Source organism: Penicillium samsonianum (genome assembly GCF_028829775.1).
Source record: "Penicillium samsonianum strain IBT 33392 chromosome Unknown utg000007l_segment0_segment0, whole genome shotgun sequence".
NCBI lineage: Eukaryota > Fungi > Ascomycota > Eurotiomycetes > Eurotiales > Aspergillaceae > Penicillium > Penicillium samsonianum.
In genome coordinates, this window is record NW_026643265.1 from 188,807 (window position 1) to 206,063 (window position 17,257).

General features: G+C 49.4%; 6 protein-coding genes across 6 annotated transcripts; 2 read left to right on the top strand and 4 right to left on the bottom strand.

The window, feature by feature from the left end:
- Positions 1 to 629: 629 nt before the first annotated feature.
- mdr1 (ABC multidrug transporter Mdr1) lies at positions 630 to 4,631 on the bottom strand (the record flags this gene model as incomplete). The annotated part of the gene is made up of 1 exon (XM_057283593.1): positions 630 to 4,631. One exon carries the CDS (start codon positions 4,629 to 4,631, stop codon positions 630 to 632), a length of 4,002 nt encoding a protein of 1,333 aa, XP_057129859.1.
- Positions 4,632 to 6,923: 2,292 nt separating this feature from the next.
- N7471_010875 (uncharacterized protein) lies at positions 6,924 to 7,400 on the bottom strand (the record flags this gene model as incomplete). Its single annotated transcript, XM_057283594.1, has 1 exon — positions 6,924 to 7,400. The coding sequence occupies one exon, from the start codon at positions 7,398 to 7,400 to the stop codon at positions 6,924 to 6,926; it is 477 nt and encodes a 158-aa protein (XP_057129860.1).
- A 380-nt stretch (positions 7,401 to 7,780) lies between these two features.
- Positions 7,781 to 10,360, top strand: N7471_010876 (60S ribosomal eL39 domain-containing protein; the record flags this gene model as incomplete). The annotated part of the gene is made up of 5 exons (XM_057283595.1): positions 7,781 to 7,810; positions 7,874 to 8,688; positions 9,245 to 9,398; positions 9,467 to 9,567; positions 9,770 to 10,360. The coding sequence occupies 5 exons, from the start codon at positions 7,781 to 7,783 to the stop codon at positions 9,816 to 9,818; spliced, it is 1,149 nt and encodes a 382-aa protein (XP_057129861.1). The 3' UTR covers positions 9,819 to 10,360.
- Positions 10,361 to 10,601: 241 nt separating this feature from the next.
- skpA (SCF ubiquitin ligase subunit skpA) lies at positions 10,602 to 11,821 on the bottom strand. Its single transcript, XM_057283596.1, has 7 exons — positions 11,609 to 11,821; positions 11,459 to 11,530; positions 11,315 to 11,400; positions 11,219 to 11,253; positions 11,087 to 11,189; positions 10,865 to 11,034; positions 10,602 to 10,808 (listed from the first exon to the last, which is right to left on the bottom strand). The coding sequence occupies exons 2-7, from the start codon at positions 11,505 to 11,507 to the stop codon at positions 10,802 to 10,804; spliced, it is 450 nt and encodes a 149-aa protein (XP_057129862.1). The 5' UTR covers positions 11,508 to 11,530; positions 11,609 to 11,821; the 3' UTR covers positions 10,602 to 10,801.
- A 685-nt stretch (positions 11,822 to 12,506) lies between these two features.
- Positions 12,507 to 14,380, top strand: smp3 (glycosylphosphatidylinositol-alpha 1,2 mannosyltransferase smp3; the record flags this gene model as incomplete). Its single annotated transcript, XM_057283597.1, has 4 exons — positions 12,507 to 12,615; positions 12,798 to 13,180; positions 13,233 to 13,360; positions 13,435 to 14,380. The coding sequence occupies 4 exons, from the start codon at positions 12,507 to 12,509 to the stop codon at positions 14,378 to 14,380; spliced, it is 1,566 nt and encodes a 521-aa protein (XP_057129863.1).
- A 755-nt stretch (positions 14,381 to 15,135) lies between these two features.
- Positions 15,136 to 17,083, bottom strand: N7471_010879 (putative UV excision repair protein (RadW)). The gene is made up of 7 exons (XM_057283598.1): positions 16,917 to 17,083; positions 16,807 to 16,854; positions 16,669 to 16,744; positions 16,509 to 16,588; positions 16,113 to 16,442; positions 15,584 to 16,060; positions 15,136 to 15,529 (listed from the first exon to the last, which is right to left on the bottom strand). The coding sequence occupies exons 1-7, from the start codon at positions 16,932 to 16,934 to the stop codon at positions 15,413 to 15,415; spliced, it is 1,146 nt and encodes a 381-aa protein (XP_057129864.1). The 5' UTR covers positions 16,935 to 17,083; the 3' UTR covers positions 15,136 to 15,412.
- Positions 17,084 to 17,257: the final 174 nt, after the last annotated feature.

Below are 17,257 nucleotides of genomic sequence, written 5' to 3' on the forward strand. Positions count from 1 at the left end.
CTCTCATACTAGTCACCTGTGTGTGGGACATAGATTGTTTTATGGTAACGTAAATGAGCTTTTTTGATATCGAGAATATCGTTGTTCAAGCTAGCAAGGACAAAGGTCTCTTAACACAAGCGCGGCTGTGTCACGTGATTCACATATCTGGTGAGCCTGGTAGGACGATTAGTATATATATACTTTTTCTAAAAACTCCTTTCACATATTATTGAGCAGCCCCTAGAGGGCTTGGTATGATACAAAAAAGAAGACTGACTTATACTGTAGGCAAACGGTCAAGTTTGGCGCCTTACGCTATTGTCGAATGAAGCCCGGCCCCCTATAAAGTGGGTTGTACTAGCCAAGTTGGAGTGAACTTGGAAGGAAGCCATATTAACTGCAATTAAACGACGAGTGTTTATTCCTACGAGTTTATCTAAAGTTTTCTCTTTATCGAGGGGAGACAGTGTGCCCTGGTTTTCCGGGTCTTCGCTGCTGACAACAAATAATCTATCACAAGAATGCCCAGGTGAGGAAAGATTGAAAGGGAAGATGTGAGAAATGGAGGAAATGGCGAGGAGTATGAGATAGGACCAAGAAAGGTAGAAGGGGTATGTGTACATAAATAGAAAAGCAAATCAAGAGAATTAGGCGGCCCTGCCAAGGGACTGGAGGTTGACCAGCTCGAAGTAGCGACCCTTGTTGCGCAAGAGCTCAGTGTGGGTACCGCTCTCGACAATCCTGCCTTGGTCGAAGACATAGATGATATCGGCCTTTTGGATGGTACTGAGACGATGAGCAACGGCGATGGTGGTACGACCGCGAGCAGCAGCGTCCAGAGCAGCCTGGACGACCTTCTCGGACTCGGAGTCGAGGGCCGAGGTGGCTTCATCCAGAAGCAAGACCTTGGGGTTGCGAAGGAGGGCACGGGCGATGGCAACACGCTGCTTTTGGCCACCGGACAACATGCCTCCCTTGCTGCCGACGACGGTGTTAAAGCCATCGGGGAGCGACGTGATGAAGTCGTAGATGTTGGCGTCCTTGCAGACCTGGATCAACTCCTCCTCGGTGGGGTCTTCGTTAGGGCTACCGAGCAGGATGTTCTCCTTGATGGTACCTTGGTAGAGAGTGGGCTCCTGGCTGACCAGCGCCAAGTGACTGCGGTAGGAATTGACATTGAGGTCGGCGATGTTCTTGTCATCGATATAGACACCACCGGAAAGGGCATCGTAGAAACGCTCGAGAAGGGCAATGGTGGTAGACTTGCCGCATCCACTGGGTCCGACCAGCGCGATGTACTGGCCAGGCTTGACGGTGAGGTTCAAACCGCGGAGCACTGGCTGCTCGGGACGGGTAGGATAGCGGAAGTGCACGTCCTTGAACTCGATGGTTCCCTCGCAGTGGTCCAAATTCTCGCCCTCTTTAGACCATGTGTCAATTGTAGGCCGACGCTCGAACAGCTTAAGGAACTCGGCGGCGGCGTTCTTGGCTTTGCCCATGTCCGGGGAGAAGGAGAACACTGTGCCAGCGGATTGGGCACCGAACAAGATTTCACTGAAGCAGACGAAGAAGCGGAAGACGTCGTACTCGTGGTGACCGAGCAGGGTTCCACCATACCAAAAGCCGAGGGCGACACAAAAGAAGACCAAGGCCTGGGAGGCTGCATATAAGGATGATGACTTGAATACCGAGATCAAGCTTGTGCGGCCCTGGCGATCGAGTTGAGCATGGTAGAATGCCCAGACATCGTTCTCACGGGTAAGCGAAGCCACAGTGCGAATGGCAGATGTAGCCTCGCAGGCGAAGCTGGCTGATCCCTCATAAGCTACCTTGGAACGTGCCTGGAACGCGGCAAGCATGTAGAAGCGGTAGAAGCCGCAGCCGAGAAGAATCGGAATGACAGACATGCAAACGAGGGCAAGTTTCCATCCGAAAGAAAGGGCGATCACAATTGAAGCGATGAGAGTTGTCGAGGTCATGAGAATTGTTCCGAGAGTTTGACCACTGATACCGGCCAAGTGCTTGGTTTCAGTTGAGAGGAAAGAAGTCAAAGCGCCGGTGCTATTCTCCTCACGATCGAAGAAGTTGATATCCTGTCGGAGCATGACGCGGAAGGCATTTCCACGGGCCTTGCGGATAAGTCTCTCGGAGCTAAACGCGAAGGCGATACCGTGGACCGAGAAAGTGATGATTTGAACAATACCGACAATGAAAAACATCAGTGACCAAAAGTTGGCATCCGATCTCAGCTTGTCATACTGGCTTTTGGGCAAGGAAAGTGAGCTGATAGCTTTGGCATACAAGAAAGCTTGAGTGGGTTGACCACAACCGGCGAGCATCGAGAAGCAAAGACCGATGGCCATGAACCACCGCTCTTCCTTGTTGAACGAGCCGATAAACTTGATCAGAGTCAAAAGTGAGTACTTGTTGCGGCCTTCAGCAGCCTTCTGCGAGAGAATAACACTAGACACGGACTTGCGAGACTCCTGGCGATGCATGGCGTCCTGGAATGTTTCGGCCTCATCCTTCATACCGGTCGAGCCGCTACCAATTGACTTGACACGTGCGATGTGAGATTTGGTCATGTTCTCGATGTCATCCTCATCCTCATCCACGTCCAAAGCGTCTGCGTCCTTCTCCTCGTTGATGCGCTGGGCCTCGACGAGCTTGTAGTAAGGACCATCATGCTCAGTCAGTTGGGCGTGGGAACCCTGCTCCACAATGGAGCCATTGACGAAGACAACAATGTTGTGCGCAGACTTGATAGTGGACAGACGATGGGCAATGACAATGGTGGTGCGGCCCTCAGCAGCGCGATCAAGCGCTGCCTGGACGACACCCTCGGACTTGGTATCCAGGGCGGAAGTGGCTTCATCCAGAAGCAGAATCTTGGGGTCGCTGACCATAGCACGAGCGATAGCAATACGTTGCTTCTGGCCTCCAGATAGCAAGAATCCACGCTGGCCGACGTTGGTTTCATAACCTTCCGGAAGAGCAGTAACGAAGTCGTGGGCGTTGGCCATCTTGGCGGCATTCTCAACGAGCTCCTTGATCTTTTCCTCAGACTCATGCTCGAAGCGTGTTCCAATAAGACCGTGGCGAATGTTTTGATAGATGGTTGTACCAAACAGAACAGGTTCTTGGCTGACCAGCGAGATCTGCTGGCGTAGCCATCGCAGGTTGAGAGTCTGGATGTCGTGGCCGTCCAAGAAGACTTGGCCGCCGACTGGAAGATAGAACCGCTCGACAAGACCAACGACAGTACTCTTGCCAGAGCCAGAAGGGCCGACCAATGCGGTAGCCTTACCAGCAGGAATGGCGAGGGAAACGTCCTTCATAACTGTAACTTCGGGGCGGGAGGGATAGATGTGCTTCACATTGCGGAACTCGATGTGACCCTCGACGTGGTCAAGGATGATGCCTTCATCAGAAGTAGGGTCTAGCGGGGATACACGGTCGATAGTCGCAAAGATTTTGGTAGCGGCAGCCACAGCATTGGTAAATGCCGAGGCGTTCGGGCTGACATTGCCCAAGGAGAAAGATCCGATAAGAATAGCCATAAGAATGGTCAAAACGTGTCCGACATCCACCTTACCTTCCACCAGGAATCGGGAGCCCATCCAGAATCCGAGGCCGTAGTTCATGAACATGAGTCCAAACATGATACCGACCATGACGGCGAGACTCATTTGCAGGCGCATGCCCCAGCGCTCTGCGCGAAGCAAGTGAGACTCGTACTGCTTCGCGAGCTTGTCCTGGGTACCGAATGCGGTCGCATTGCGGATAGAGCTGATGACTTCCTCCGCCACAGTTCCACCGGCACCGGCGCTTTCCAGGGAAAGCTTGCCGTACTTGATGATCAGTCTCGAGCCTCCGCCCATGATCACGACCAGCGCGACCATAGTTGAAGTACAGATGCCAGCCAGGGGGGCATACTTGATGTATGCAACCACAAAGGCAGTCACGAAGGTGGCGATGGCAGTTAGGGTTAAGCCGACCTTTTCGGAGACACCATCCTGAATCAGGTTGGTGTCGGCTGTGATACGGGTAGTCACTTCACCCGCACCAAGCTTGTCGAAGTAGGCGATGTTCTGGCGCAGGATGGCTTCGAGGTAGTGTTCTCGAATCTTCTGGGTGACATGTTCTCCTGTGTAGATGAAACCAACGGTGCTGACGTAGACAGTGATGAACTCTCCGATGCCAAGGTAGATGAAGTACAAGACATTGGTGGTCAACTGGTGGTAGAATTCGTCGTAGGGGATGGTGCGGAGCATAATCTTTTGGAAAGCCGTAGCCAATGAGCCAAAGAGAATGGTGAAGAGGGGCAAGGCAGCACCGGCGGCGATGGCGCAGAGTGTGCTGACGACAATGATGAGTAGGTCCATGCGGGAGGCATAACGATAGAGACCGAAGTAGGAGATACTGACGAGAGGCGCATCCAGTTGTCGTTTCAGGATGTCCCTTTCATGCTCGGGCAAGTGAGCATAGAGCGCCTCATCGTCTGTCGCGACTGGAGTCTTGGTTTCGTGTTCCTTTGCTGTTGACGTGGAAGCGGAATCGGAATCGCGCTTGTTGACGCGCTTCTCGTTAAGCTGAGGGTCCTCCACCACCTTCTCAACGGCCGTCAAGCCCTCCTCGGGCTGCTGCATGTTGAAGCTTTTGTTCTGGATCTCTACTCCATGAAAGGTTGAAGATGAAAGTTTGAAGCGGTGAGATCGGAGGAAATGAACCAAGATACAAAGAAGAAAGGAATATTAAGGGATGTAAAGGGTAGAAATTAGATTAAGAAAAGTAATGATAAACGAAAGGGGCAACGAAGGGATGGGAGATCCTAATGCTTTTTTACCTTGTCTTAGATTATACTTAAGAGGGGCTCCAGTGCTCGTAGTTTTTTTTTCCTCCGGGTCGGGTAGTCCGAATTCCGACTTGTCTTTATGCAATTTTACTATTTCCAACCTCTGCTGCCTAGATGGAGATAGAATCCTGATATCTCTCTATTCTACGTGCTAAATTGGTTTCTATATGTATAGGTGAAAAAATACAGGTGAAACTGAACATTCCTATCTTCACATTCCTCGTGCAAGGGCATCCCTCGAACACGCCCCTTTCTAAGGGAACACGACTTGACAGCCACGAGCTGTTTGCTTCTTTACTTCATGTGTGATGCAGGTCCGGTATGATTGGCGCATGCGTGTGGCACTTACCTAGGTACATCTTACATACTCCGTATTATGACCCCAACGGAGTAAATATCCAACACGAAACACATCATAGTGACGCAGAACGCGAACGCGAACACGAACACGGATAACTGACTCATACAACATAACTAACTAACTATATGTACCCCATATGTACGTACTCCGTATGGAGTATTTCGACCGAATTTTGATCCGCAATAGAGTAATGAGATCCAGCCCGATCTGGACCCCGGGGGCCATCGTACTGATTATATATTCCACTTTTTTACGCGTCGGTCAGATTCATGTCCGAAGTCCGATGTCCGACGCTTTGACTGCAAAATTGTCTCCTTTTACCTATTCCGTACAAGGGCATTTTGATACTTGCTTATGTCTATTTTATTTTCAAGGTTGGAGTCTGACTGGGATAACGTAAACACCTGGACGCACCCCAGGGCCACCTTGGAAAGGTTGGTGCTGTGCGACCTCGTACCTACCTACTTTGTAGACCTATGTGTCTGATGTAGATAGATTTGTTCTGATGTCCAAATCCAACCTTCACTTTGTGCCTGCAAACCCCTTGTGACATCCCCAGAAACATCAGTTGGGCTTGTCAACCAAGTTACACTACTATTTATGTCCTTCGGGCTACAAAGTCCACCTGGTCATTTCGGAATTGAAATATCGCATTTCCCAAAGTGCCTATGCACTTTTCTGTCCTCAATGTTGGACCAGACCTTCTCGTTCGCCACGTTCATAATGCAGTCGTCCAACATGGATGAGAACAATGTGAATTTGATTCAAATGACTGGAATACTGGACGAATGACCAGATTGATTCACTGCACCAAAATCACATCCCCACAAAGAATTTGCAAGTCGGTGCGGCTAAGTCTGGGATCCTCAAGCCGTGGCCAGATAAAACCAAGGAACATACTACCAATAAGTATGGTGTGTCAGGAATTCCCTCCCTTCCAAGGTTGCATATAAACGGCCTTATAGTAATACTCACTCTGATAGCAGTTAACTACCATGACTTCATATTTCGCGATTCCTTAGACATGAAAGATGGCTTGCCTGGATTTCTTATGATGGCTCTGTTTTCATCTCTCTGTGGCTGTATTTCCTTTTTTGTAATTATGGGGCTCGAGGAATAGGGTACAGGCATACGAAATGGCGTTACCATCTCCAAACCACCAGTTGACCTGTATCGCAGTGCATAGCGATCACTTGGGACGTCTCAGAATTGATGCTCTTATATCATACTTCCTTTTGATACGAAGACTATCACTTAATTCACTATCTAGATTTCGTCCTCCTCCATTCCATGAACCACTCTGCAAATCGAGGGTAACCGCGTTCTTCGAGTTTCATTCTGAGTCGCTTTCTCCATTCAACTTCATCGATGCCTGGAATTGGCGGGTGAAAGTTCAGTCCCGGAGAAACAGAAGGTTTTGTTGAGATCCAGAAACGTGGGTAAAACCCAACGGACTCCCAGTCGATGATCGCCGACAGCTTTTGATTGGAAACAAGTATGTTTCCTGGCCCTAGATCGGGATGATAGAGATGGAATCGCTCTTCAATCTCTGGGTTTTGATCAAGATCTTCCTGAAAGAAATATTTCTTGCTCTCAGACACACTTAACGGCTCCAATGAATCCCGTTCCGAGTGAGCAAGATAAGGCTCCAACACTGGACCTCCACATACATTCTGGAGTCGCTCCGAAGTAATAGTAGCGAGTATATCGCACATATGAACAACCTCATCTAAGATGGAATCTTGTTCGGTAGCGGACATTGTCCCCCAAGCGTCTCAGCGTTATACCCGCAACTCTTTTCAGCACTAAGAATGATCGATTCCCATCCACCCACGAATAGATCACTTCAGGTATAGATACCTGGGGTGCGTTTTCTTGAACGAATTTGATGGTTTTGCTCTCTGAAGTGGTATCGGAGGTCCAGGAGTGGACTTTGCAGATGGCATTATTTCCAATGGCCCATACTGCCGACAGGGTGCCTCCTTCATGAATCAAACGGACCTCTTGCGAATTTGCAGGCGTAGCATCGGGTGGTTGCTCAGATATTGCATGCCGAAGAATATACCAATCTTCTCCGTCTTTCCAGGCAGCCGTGCATGTGTCGTCTGGTTCCGCGATTCGATTGCACTCGATTGTGCACCCAAGGCGCCAGGTGGAATGAGAAACTTGCGTAACAGAATTCCGAATAGGAAATGATGACATGATTTAGGCGGATGAGTGTTTCTATTGACTTGTTTAAGTGTGGTAGTAATAAAATGGAAGCACTTGAGGTTGGGATGTAATGTGGAGCATTTTGTAAGTTGAGGCGTGCCCAATGGCACGGACACCTCATGTAGCTAGAAGTTGTGATCTCAACCAGGGATGTGACAACGTACACAAGACAAGACGATTTGCGCGTCAAGCAAGCATCCATGGATCACGTTGATTAGCTCATTCATAATTTAAAGCCTGAGTGCTCATCCAAATGCTTCCTATTTCTCTATTTACCTCTAACAACATATCTAGAATAAGTCATATTTCCCCGTAACCACCTTGGAGATTCGACAATAATTGACGCTGTACAACCAGCCTCCTCTGCTAACATGGAGTCAGTGCTATCTCCAATCTCTGATGTATGTGATGCTTACATACTTGGCCCAAACTCCGGGACTCTTCACTGACAGTATCATCTACAGCCCCACAGTCGGGATCCGGAGGGAGACTTCCCGCTAGACGGAAAGGACGTTGACTCTGTCACAGACGAGACTCTAGCAACTCTTCTTCAATCTGCTCCTGTGCTGTACAGCATTGGCCCCACAAAAGTTGTGCGACTCTCACAGCATTTGGTGATGAAAGGTGGCGGCAGTGTCCTGCCATGCGAAGCAGAGACGCTCAATTTCGTTGCCTCCAAAACCGGCATTCAAGCCCCACGAGTCCATTGGTCATTTCAAGTCGAAGATGAGACGCAGTATTTTGGCACGAAGGGGTATATTGTGATGGATTTTATCGCAGGCCAACCCCTCGATAAGTGTTGGACCGATCTACCCTACGACAACCAAAGGCAAATCGCTATGCAGATTGCGGACATGATCAAAGAAATGCAGTCTGTTGTAATCTCGCAGCCAGGTCCTCTTGGTGGCGGGCCATTTCGTGGCCGATTCTTCACAGATTATAGTGCCGGTCCGTTCAAGGACAATGCTGAAGTTCAAGGATGGTTTAACCACAAGCTTGATATCTGTAAGCACGTGAACCAATGTCCTAAAGATATCCCGCCATTTCAATTCAGCACTTTTGTCCTTACCCATCAGGACATAAGTCCTCGAAACCTGATCCTAGACCCCAATGGAGAAGTGTGGTTGATTGACTGGGCGAATGCCGGTGCATATCCCCCTGCCTTTGAAAGTGCTGCGTTATTGGCTCAGCAGTTTTTCATTGGCTTCAATGAAGCAGTCTTGTCTGTTATTCCACGGTTCCCTGAGGAAGAACTGCAACTCGATTCAATTACATATGGGTTGATTACTGCGGCATTAGCCTAATGAGATCTTACATGAATTAGTGTGTCTTTATGCTATGACTGTTGTATTGCTCCAGTTCTGTAACTTTGTTGATGATCAATGATAAGAATTCCTATGAGAATTGCTAGTGTTGAGGGAGGTTTATCCACGGCTTACCGGCTTACCGGCTTAGGAGGTTCCGAATCAAGGCCTCCAGGGCTAGATTGCTTATACCGTAGTACAAAATAGGACATTGCAGGATGCAAGGTTGCATTGTACCTCGAGTGTTTATAACGACCCTGGTAGCTACTAGTGCCTAAGATAAGCACTAATCGAAAAAGGTAATCAGGACATACTTATGTAGGTATCTATAAATGTATATCGTATACTGGACTGTAGAGTTGTATCGTATTACTTGCATAATGCTAGTGTGCAGCGCATGTGGACACTCGTAGAGCTCGACCCGCCAAAGCGGGTTCCAAAGTTTGCCTGAGACATTCGTAAGGTGTTTCCGCCTTAGCGCCTTAACGCCTCAGGCACAATTGTACATCACCTGACCCAACCGAAGCGAAGCCAAGCCCTGCCGCACACAAACCATCCACACTCGAAGGTCGATAACTTCATCCGTCCATCCAACAAGCTCGCCGTCGCGATCAACCCTTCAAGATGCCGGTATGTTACCACCCTGTTCACGCCATTCTCGAAAAATACTTTCGCCATCGTCGCCGTCTCCCTCCCCAGTCAGACCGCTGAAAAATTGAGAAACAAAATTTTAACCCGTCATTTTCCACACAGAGCAACAAGACCTTCCGCACCAAGCAAAAGCTTGCCAAAGCTCAGCGTCAGAACCGCCCCATCCCCCAGTGGATCCGTCTGCGCACCGGCAACACCATCAGGTAAATCGCACCCTTCGTTTCGATATCCAAATCCATCTTTATATCCGAGACCGCCATTTGTGGGAAGAGTGATACGGGAACGCGAGAGAGGAAAGGGAAACACACAGCCATCCACCCGCCGACCGCACGAACCCAACAGTGGAGGAAAAGTGACAACTTACACAACCGAATCGAACATATGGCTGATACAATGCTTCAACAGATACAACGCCAAGCGCCGACACTGGCGTAAGTCGACCCTGAAGGTCTAAGCGGACCCTCAGTATTCGCACCCTCCGTCCGGCCATTCTCAAAAGCCCCATTTCAGCTCGCGATGTCACATGGCAACCGAAGTGTGTCTGTGCGGGGTGGTTCAAGGGTTTTTGATTATTTCGAAACCCTCTTCATGATGTGACGCCCACAACCGAATTTCGAACAACATGCCTTCACCATGAACTTGAGAGCGCTAGTGGATGTGGAACTACTCTTGAGTGCAATTGCAAACAAAAATTCAATTTCAAAATCTTGATCCGGGTCTTGCTTTGGGTCGTGTCTATCTCTTTTTTTTTCTTAATCTTCCAATGGGTCGTCATTTTTTCCTCCACGGTTCCGAGTGGGGATATGATGGATTTCCAACACGCCTAATTTTATCGATATGGATGGCAGGCCCGGATTATTTTTGCAAAAGGGTTTGTTGTCGTTTGGGGCTGATCGTCGTCTTGCTGGGGGCGGGCTTGTAGGACTGGCGTGGCGGGGGATTTTCTTTTTTGATACAAAATCTGATTGAATCGAATTGAATGTCCTTTTGCCTACATTTTGGGTTGGTCTTGATGGCCGTAGATTCTGATCGGGGCGTTGCATGTGGAACATTTCCATGCTGTCTGTTCCTGATTGTGGTGTTACTGTTCATATGACGTCTTTGTAGTACAGCCTTGGATCTGCGTTTTATGTTGGATTATTTTTACAACTTGGCGGTTGTCGTCATAGTAGAAAAGAAATATAAGCAAGGGTTGGCTTTATGACCCCGCTATCTAATGCTACTGGATTCAGGAGGATTCTGTAACAAATGTCATTGCAAGGCTAGCGATTTTTTCCAAATGAAATCAAACAACCTTGCAAGAAAAATAGCAAAATTAAACGCCCCCAAAAAATAATCACCCTACTAGACATCAAGGGCTACGCTGCACATTGTCGTAAACAGCCGGGAGGATATCATTTTCTGTTTTAAAAAAGAGAACAGACATACAATCATCATTTAACGACTAAAGTAGAAATGTCAGCATAGATTCTATCCAAGGATACCGTTGTAGTAACTTACTCCTCAGCCCACTCGTTCTCGCGGCGGATCTGGTCCTCCTCCTCGGGAGTGAAGTCGTTCTGAATGTTGAAGGTCTTGCGGATTTCCTCCGGGGATTTGCCCTTAATCATGTTAGCGACGGTCTTGCAGCCGACGTCAAGGAGGGCCTTGATGTCCAAGTAGTTGGCGGCCTAGGAGCAGTCAGTATGTGCGCCGAAGAGTAAGTCTGAAAACGGAACATACGAGGATGATCTCGAAAAGCATCTCCTGGTCGACCTGCATGAATTTTTGGTCCCACTCATCAATATCAGTGGTCTTGCGACGGTTGTCGTCGTCGTCACTGGCGCTGGGGGGTCGTTCTTGTGGTGTTCGCACCACTCGATGACCTTCTTGAGGACAGCCTCGTTAACCTGGACAAAGAGATGTAAGTGTCTAGTTCTGGGTGCTGGCTACCTCGGGGTAGACACTCACGTTGGGGATGGGAATAGCCTCTCCGGAGTCGCCAAGGTCCTCGAGCATGTTCTTGATCAAGACGGAGCGCTCAGCAGTGGTGCGCTCTGTTCGGAATCTGTCAGCGCCACTCGCGACAGCATTCTGAGTGGAGGTTATGCTTACCAACAGAGATATCAACTCCATCGGAGCTGGTGAGGGTGATAGCGCTCATAATAGCGATGTTGAAGATGGAGTCTAACGTTCAGGTGAGGTTAGCTTTGCTGGTCGCTTTTGAATAGTGCGGGGCGGTTCAGTAGTAGGGATGTCACTGACCAGGTAGAGGGGAAATGTGTAGATTGCTTGTGATTTAAAACCAGTCTTTAGAATTGGTATGTGAAGATAGATGTTGGAGGATGAAAATGACGAGGATGTAACGAGTAGATGGCGGTTGGTGGAGGTTTAAGATGTTCTGAGTTACCAAAGGCGGTCGCGGTACCGTGGGACAAGGCCAACAAGGCTCCAAAGCCAGCCCCCACGTCTTAGTTCCTACAGTTGCCTAGAATAGCACAAATAATATTGGTTTGACTCACTAACTCACTTCAAAGAAACGAGAAACTGACCAGAAACATACTAGCAGCCTACTAGTTTAAGGACTAACAGTTGGGAACCTAGGATGCTGCCTGCAAGCAGCCCTGGGTTAACTCCGTACTAAACCAGAACCAACGGCGGCCAAATCATGTATTTACCTATGTAGTTCTAGCAATGTCCAGACAGTGGCTGAAACAAGAATCTGGATATGTTTAATTGCAACTAGGTCATTTTGGGCAAACTAGTATTGTTCTGAATTATGTTGTATATTCTTTGTAAGATTGTCGATCTATCAACTATGGTATCTTCGGGTATACTGTGTATCCGAGAACTATACGAGATCAACAAGTATATCAATCACATTAACAAAGATGTTGATGTATACATCTATCCGTATGTAGAATTAGGACTATACTACTCCGTACAGAGAATAGTATATATCATATAAATGTAATAGAGATCTCTATTGAGTTGCACAATCCCCACCGCTTCAATTTACCGCTTAACGCGAAGATAGCCCAGTGATATCATCGTCCAATACGCGTTTAGTTTGCTTTTCCCTCCATCCCCTTCCACTCCTTTCTTTCACTTCATTCTTTACCATATTCTTTAATTCTAATAATGTTCCCGGGTTTCTCCAACCATGTGGCGTCGAACATATTTACTGTTATTGGTGGTTCGCGTGTACTTCGCGCTGTCACCAAGCTATCTACATCCTGATGAGAATTTCCAAGGCCCAGAGCTTTTTGCAGGTGTGTTCAACTGTCCAATTATCGCCTGACAAATCGCGATCATACCGCGACTGCGCAAACGCGTGGAAATCTTTGTTGCGATTTTCCCTAAAGCAAAAAAAAAAAAAACGCGCGATCCGACTGTCCCGCGACTCCCCTATACGAAGGCAAAAAGAAATATTGACCAGATCGCCTACATGCAGGTCGCATATTCTCATTTCCTTCAAAGCTACCATGGGAGTTTACCGTTGAACACCCTATCCGCGGCATATTCCCACTATGGGCGACCTACGAGCTTCCAATGAGCCTCTTGAAATGGTTCTATACCGAGATCGGGTCGGGCAGTCCCCCACCTCACTTGGTTTACTATGCGCTGCGCGGTGGAATGTTCCTATTAAGTTTTGTACTCGAGGACTGGGCGATCTATGAGCTAGTGCCTTCCCCGCGTCATCGGCGCGCGACAGTGGTGCTAGTGGCCTCTTCGTATGTCACCTGGACATATCAGACGCACACATTCTCCAATAGCCTCGAGACCCTGTTGGTTGCCTGGGGATTGGTTCTGATTCGGCGCATTGTCGAGAATAAAGTTCGAGAGATAAAGCTCCAAAACACACAATTCATGCTAACTTAACTCCCAGCGACACTCGTCCTTCTTCTCCCACGCCGTGCTCGCCTTCATCGCCGTGGTGGGCGTCTTCAACCGCATCACCTTCCCGGCTTTCCTTCTATTCCCGGGCCTACAATTGCTGCCTCAGTTTAAGCGCAAGTAAGTCAATCTACATATACTTCACCTCCAGCTCATCAACCAATACACATGTACTAACCCCGCATTCGCACCAGACCACTCTCGTTCGCAGCATTCCTCCTCTTTGGCCTCCTCTTTTCCTTCATCGCAGTCTACGCAGACACAACCTTCTACCGGCCGACAGCCTCCCTCCTCAGCACCCTCCGCGACCCCATAATAACCCCTCTCAACAACCTCCTCTACAACACCGACACTGCCAATCTAGCCCAGCACGGCCTCCACCCCCACCACCAACACTTCACCGCAAATCTCCTTCAACTCCTCGGCCCAGCCTACATCGCCATGCTAGTCTCCCTCTTCAGCTGGCCACTGGTGCCATACTGGATGCGCAATGTGCGCGCCCTCTCCGCGCTCTCCGCAACGATGCTCCTCTCCCTCTTTCCGCACCAAGAACCACGCTTCCTCCTCCCAGCCGTGCCCCTCCTCCTCAGCTGCGTCCCCATGCGCCGCTCCCGCCTTCTTCTCGCTGTGTGGGTCATCTTCAACGCAGCCATGGGATTCCTCATGGGCGTGTACCACCAAGGCGGTGTTGTCCCCACGCAGCTAGCAATGCGCGACATCGTCTCATCCAGCACAACACACCACATACCTTCCGCGACGGTCTTCTGGTGGAAGACATACTCACCGCCGCTGTGGCTTCTCGGCGGGAACAACCAGTCCACAGAGATCCAGACGCAGGATCTCATGGGAATGTCCGGTGTGGAGATGATGCTCCAGCTGGAGCAGGTTGTACCTGCCTGCTCGAATCCATCATCTGTATTCCTGGTCGCGCCTACATCGGCGGCTTTCCTCGACCAATACGCTGTGTCTGCGCGTCAGAGCCGAGACCAGAGCTTGCAACTTCATCCACTTTGGTCTTATCGCAAACATCTTAATCTCGATGACATGGACTTCGGCGACGATGGGATCCTGCCGACTCTGAAACGGGTCGTTGGGCGCCGTGGGCTGGGTGTTTGGTCTGTGCGGAGATCTTGCAAATAATTATTGCTTCTACTTCTACTTCTACTTCTACTTGTTCGTGGATTGTACTATATTCACGGATGGGGCGTTGTATTTTGTTCATCTGTATTTGGGAACTACCTTCTCATTTGAATTTGGACTGCAATCTCTTTTTATTTTTTTCTGAATATTTTCGGTGCATGTTAGGGTTACTGGGTCCATAAGATACCTTTTGCATTGGGGATGGGCGTGAATCGAGTTGATATCTTTGGGGTTCTAGTCTACTTGTACTTACCTCTACCTATGTACATGTAATTAGTACTATGTTCAATTTATTCATTGACTTTTTTATTCCTGTCTAGGCTGGTCAGCTGGGTTGTGGTCTGGGGCACCACTAGCCGGTTCGAATATCTACGGATCTATCACGAGGGAAAAGACATCTCAAAAGACACCTGAAAAGACAACCTGAGAAGGAGCGATAAGGGCCATATACATCAACTCGGCCTCCCGGCCGGGGCACGACATAATAAATGCTGTGTGGGGATATATTATTCTGACTTGGGCGGTCCTCGCGGTTCCAAGTGCCAAGTGGGACCTTGGGGAGGATATAGACTTCCTCAGTCATGCGGATATAATACATTCCAACCATTCGCAGGTCATCTGTACATCTTTCTACCTGCATAAAAAAATACGCATGACCACCAATGAAAATCACAATATGACAGATGACCAGATCGAAGATCGTCACTTATTCCCCACTACAGTCTTACACAACTACTCACATACTCTATCTGCAGCGAACAGGTCCCATTTTGCCCATTAAGGTAGATACACAACAGGCGTTTTGGGGAGAGGTAACAGCGGGGTGCAAAGAAGCCAAGTACACACTCAGCAAGCAGAAACTCAGAGACGCCAAGCTGAGTACTGAGTCATATTCATGGGAAGGGATCCGGGGTGAGGAGAGATGGGAATCAATTCAAACAGCAGCATGCTTGGTATTCATCATAGAACATAACGTTAGAGGGGGAAAAGTAGAGAAGGAAGAAAAGAAGTCGAGAGAGAACATATAATTCTTTACTGCTCATCCTCGTCCGGCTGGTCGAAGAGGAAGTTGGCGGCGAGCTCCTCGTTCTTGTCGCAGGCGAAGTACGCCTGGATGACGGAGTCGCGGGGGAAGCCCAGACGGCACAGCTGGTTGTGGGTTAGTTATAAAAACCATGAGATAGAGAGGAGTTTCCAACATACACGCTCAATGGCATCGCGCTCTTCTTCGGTAACCGAAATGGCTTGCGCGCCAGGTGGCAGAGCACCCTCCTCGTCCTCGAGTTCCTCGCCCAGAAGCTGCAGGAATTGATCGGAGTTCTGTCCGATGATTGACGCAATCTGGGGATTCCCAGCGGCGACCTGTTGCAGGATGGGCTCGAGCATGTGGGGCTGCTGTTGAACAAGCTGACGAAGCTGTTGGAAATGGGGGTTGCTGCGGAGGAACTCCAGGCTACCGAGAGCCTCACCACCAGCGGCACCGGCACCGGCACCGGCGCCGGCACCAGCAGCACCGCGAGGTCGGCCACCACCTTCACCACCGGCCTGAGCGGCAGCTTCGAAGAGGTTGAGGTGAGGCTCATCACCACCGGAAGGAGCAGCAGGAGCATCGTCGGTAGGGGCTGGCTCTGAGGCTTGTCGCTGTTGTTGTTGCTGTTCCTGGATGTTATCGGGAATACCCTGTCGTGATCATTAGCAAATATCCAAGGTATACCTTCCAACAAAAGCTTACGGTCAGAAGGTACTCGATAGCACGGTCAGGGTTGTAGAATGCGGCGCGCATGGCACGGTCGATATCGGTGCGTGCGAATCCCATTGCCTCCATCTGGACAACTGCTCCCTCAGCGGCAGAGCCCATGGTGAGAGCGGAAGGATCTCCGAAGGCGGGACCGCTCGAGGGAGGAGCCGCACCTGCCGGAGACGGGGTCGCGGGGGCGGCAGAAGGGGGAGGAGCAGCGGCAGCATGAGGAGCGGGGGGAGCAGCGGGTGTTGACACAGGAGCTCGGGCAGCCGGGGTCGAGGGAACTTGGGAGGAAACGGTGGACGCAGCGGGCTTGGGTTGCTGAGCATCAATCGGTCAGTTTTGGCTCGGTCATCACGGAAATCAGAGACAAGGTTTATCCCATACCTTTCCAGGCAAGCACACTAGGAAATCCTTCTCTTGGATGTTGTAAGATTCGACTGTCTTATCATCCTGAAGGATCTTTCCTACAAAGAGAGGGAAAAAAGCGAGGGTTAGCCATGGCCCCGCGGAAGGAGAGTCCGTCTATCAAGGGGGAAATACGAACCAGAGTAGATGACCTTCATGCGCTCTGCCTCATATTCGCCTTTCTCTTGGGCGATTTTGACCTTGACCTCGCGAACCTAAACAGATGAGCCCCGCACTCGATGACGCTGACTAGTTATGGCTAAGGGGACAAACGTACAGTCTCAGAAGGTTCGACATCGATGACGAACTTCTCCTGCTTCAGATCCTGTGATCGATGATTGTCAGCAGTCTGTGACAAGTGAGGACCTCGAGAGCAAGTTTTCGTACCTTGAAAGTGAGCTTCATTTTGCCGCTTTTGGGTAAAACCAGGGAGAAAAGGGACAGGGAGAAAAGATGACGAATTGAGATAGGTGAAAGGGAGAGTAGTTGATGCAAAGGATCCTCTCAGCGATGAAGTCGAAGAAAAGTCGAAGAGAGGGAAAAGAAAGTAGGAGGGGAGCATTCAGAGTGACGATGATAGCAAACGAGTGCGGTGACCGCCTTCGGATTTACTTCCACTACTCAACTACTTGACCATGACAACTTCCTAGGGCAACTTTTTTTTTTTTTCAAAGGATCTGTTGATCTTAACAGGCTATTATTGTTCTTTTTGTGCACAGCTCTCTCTT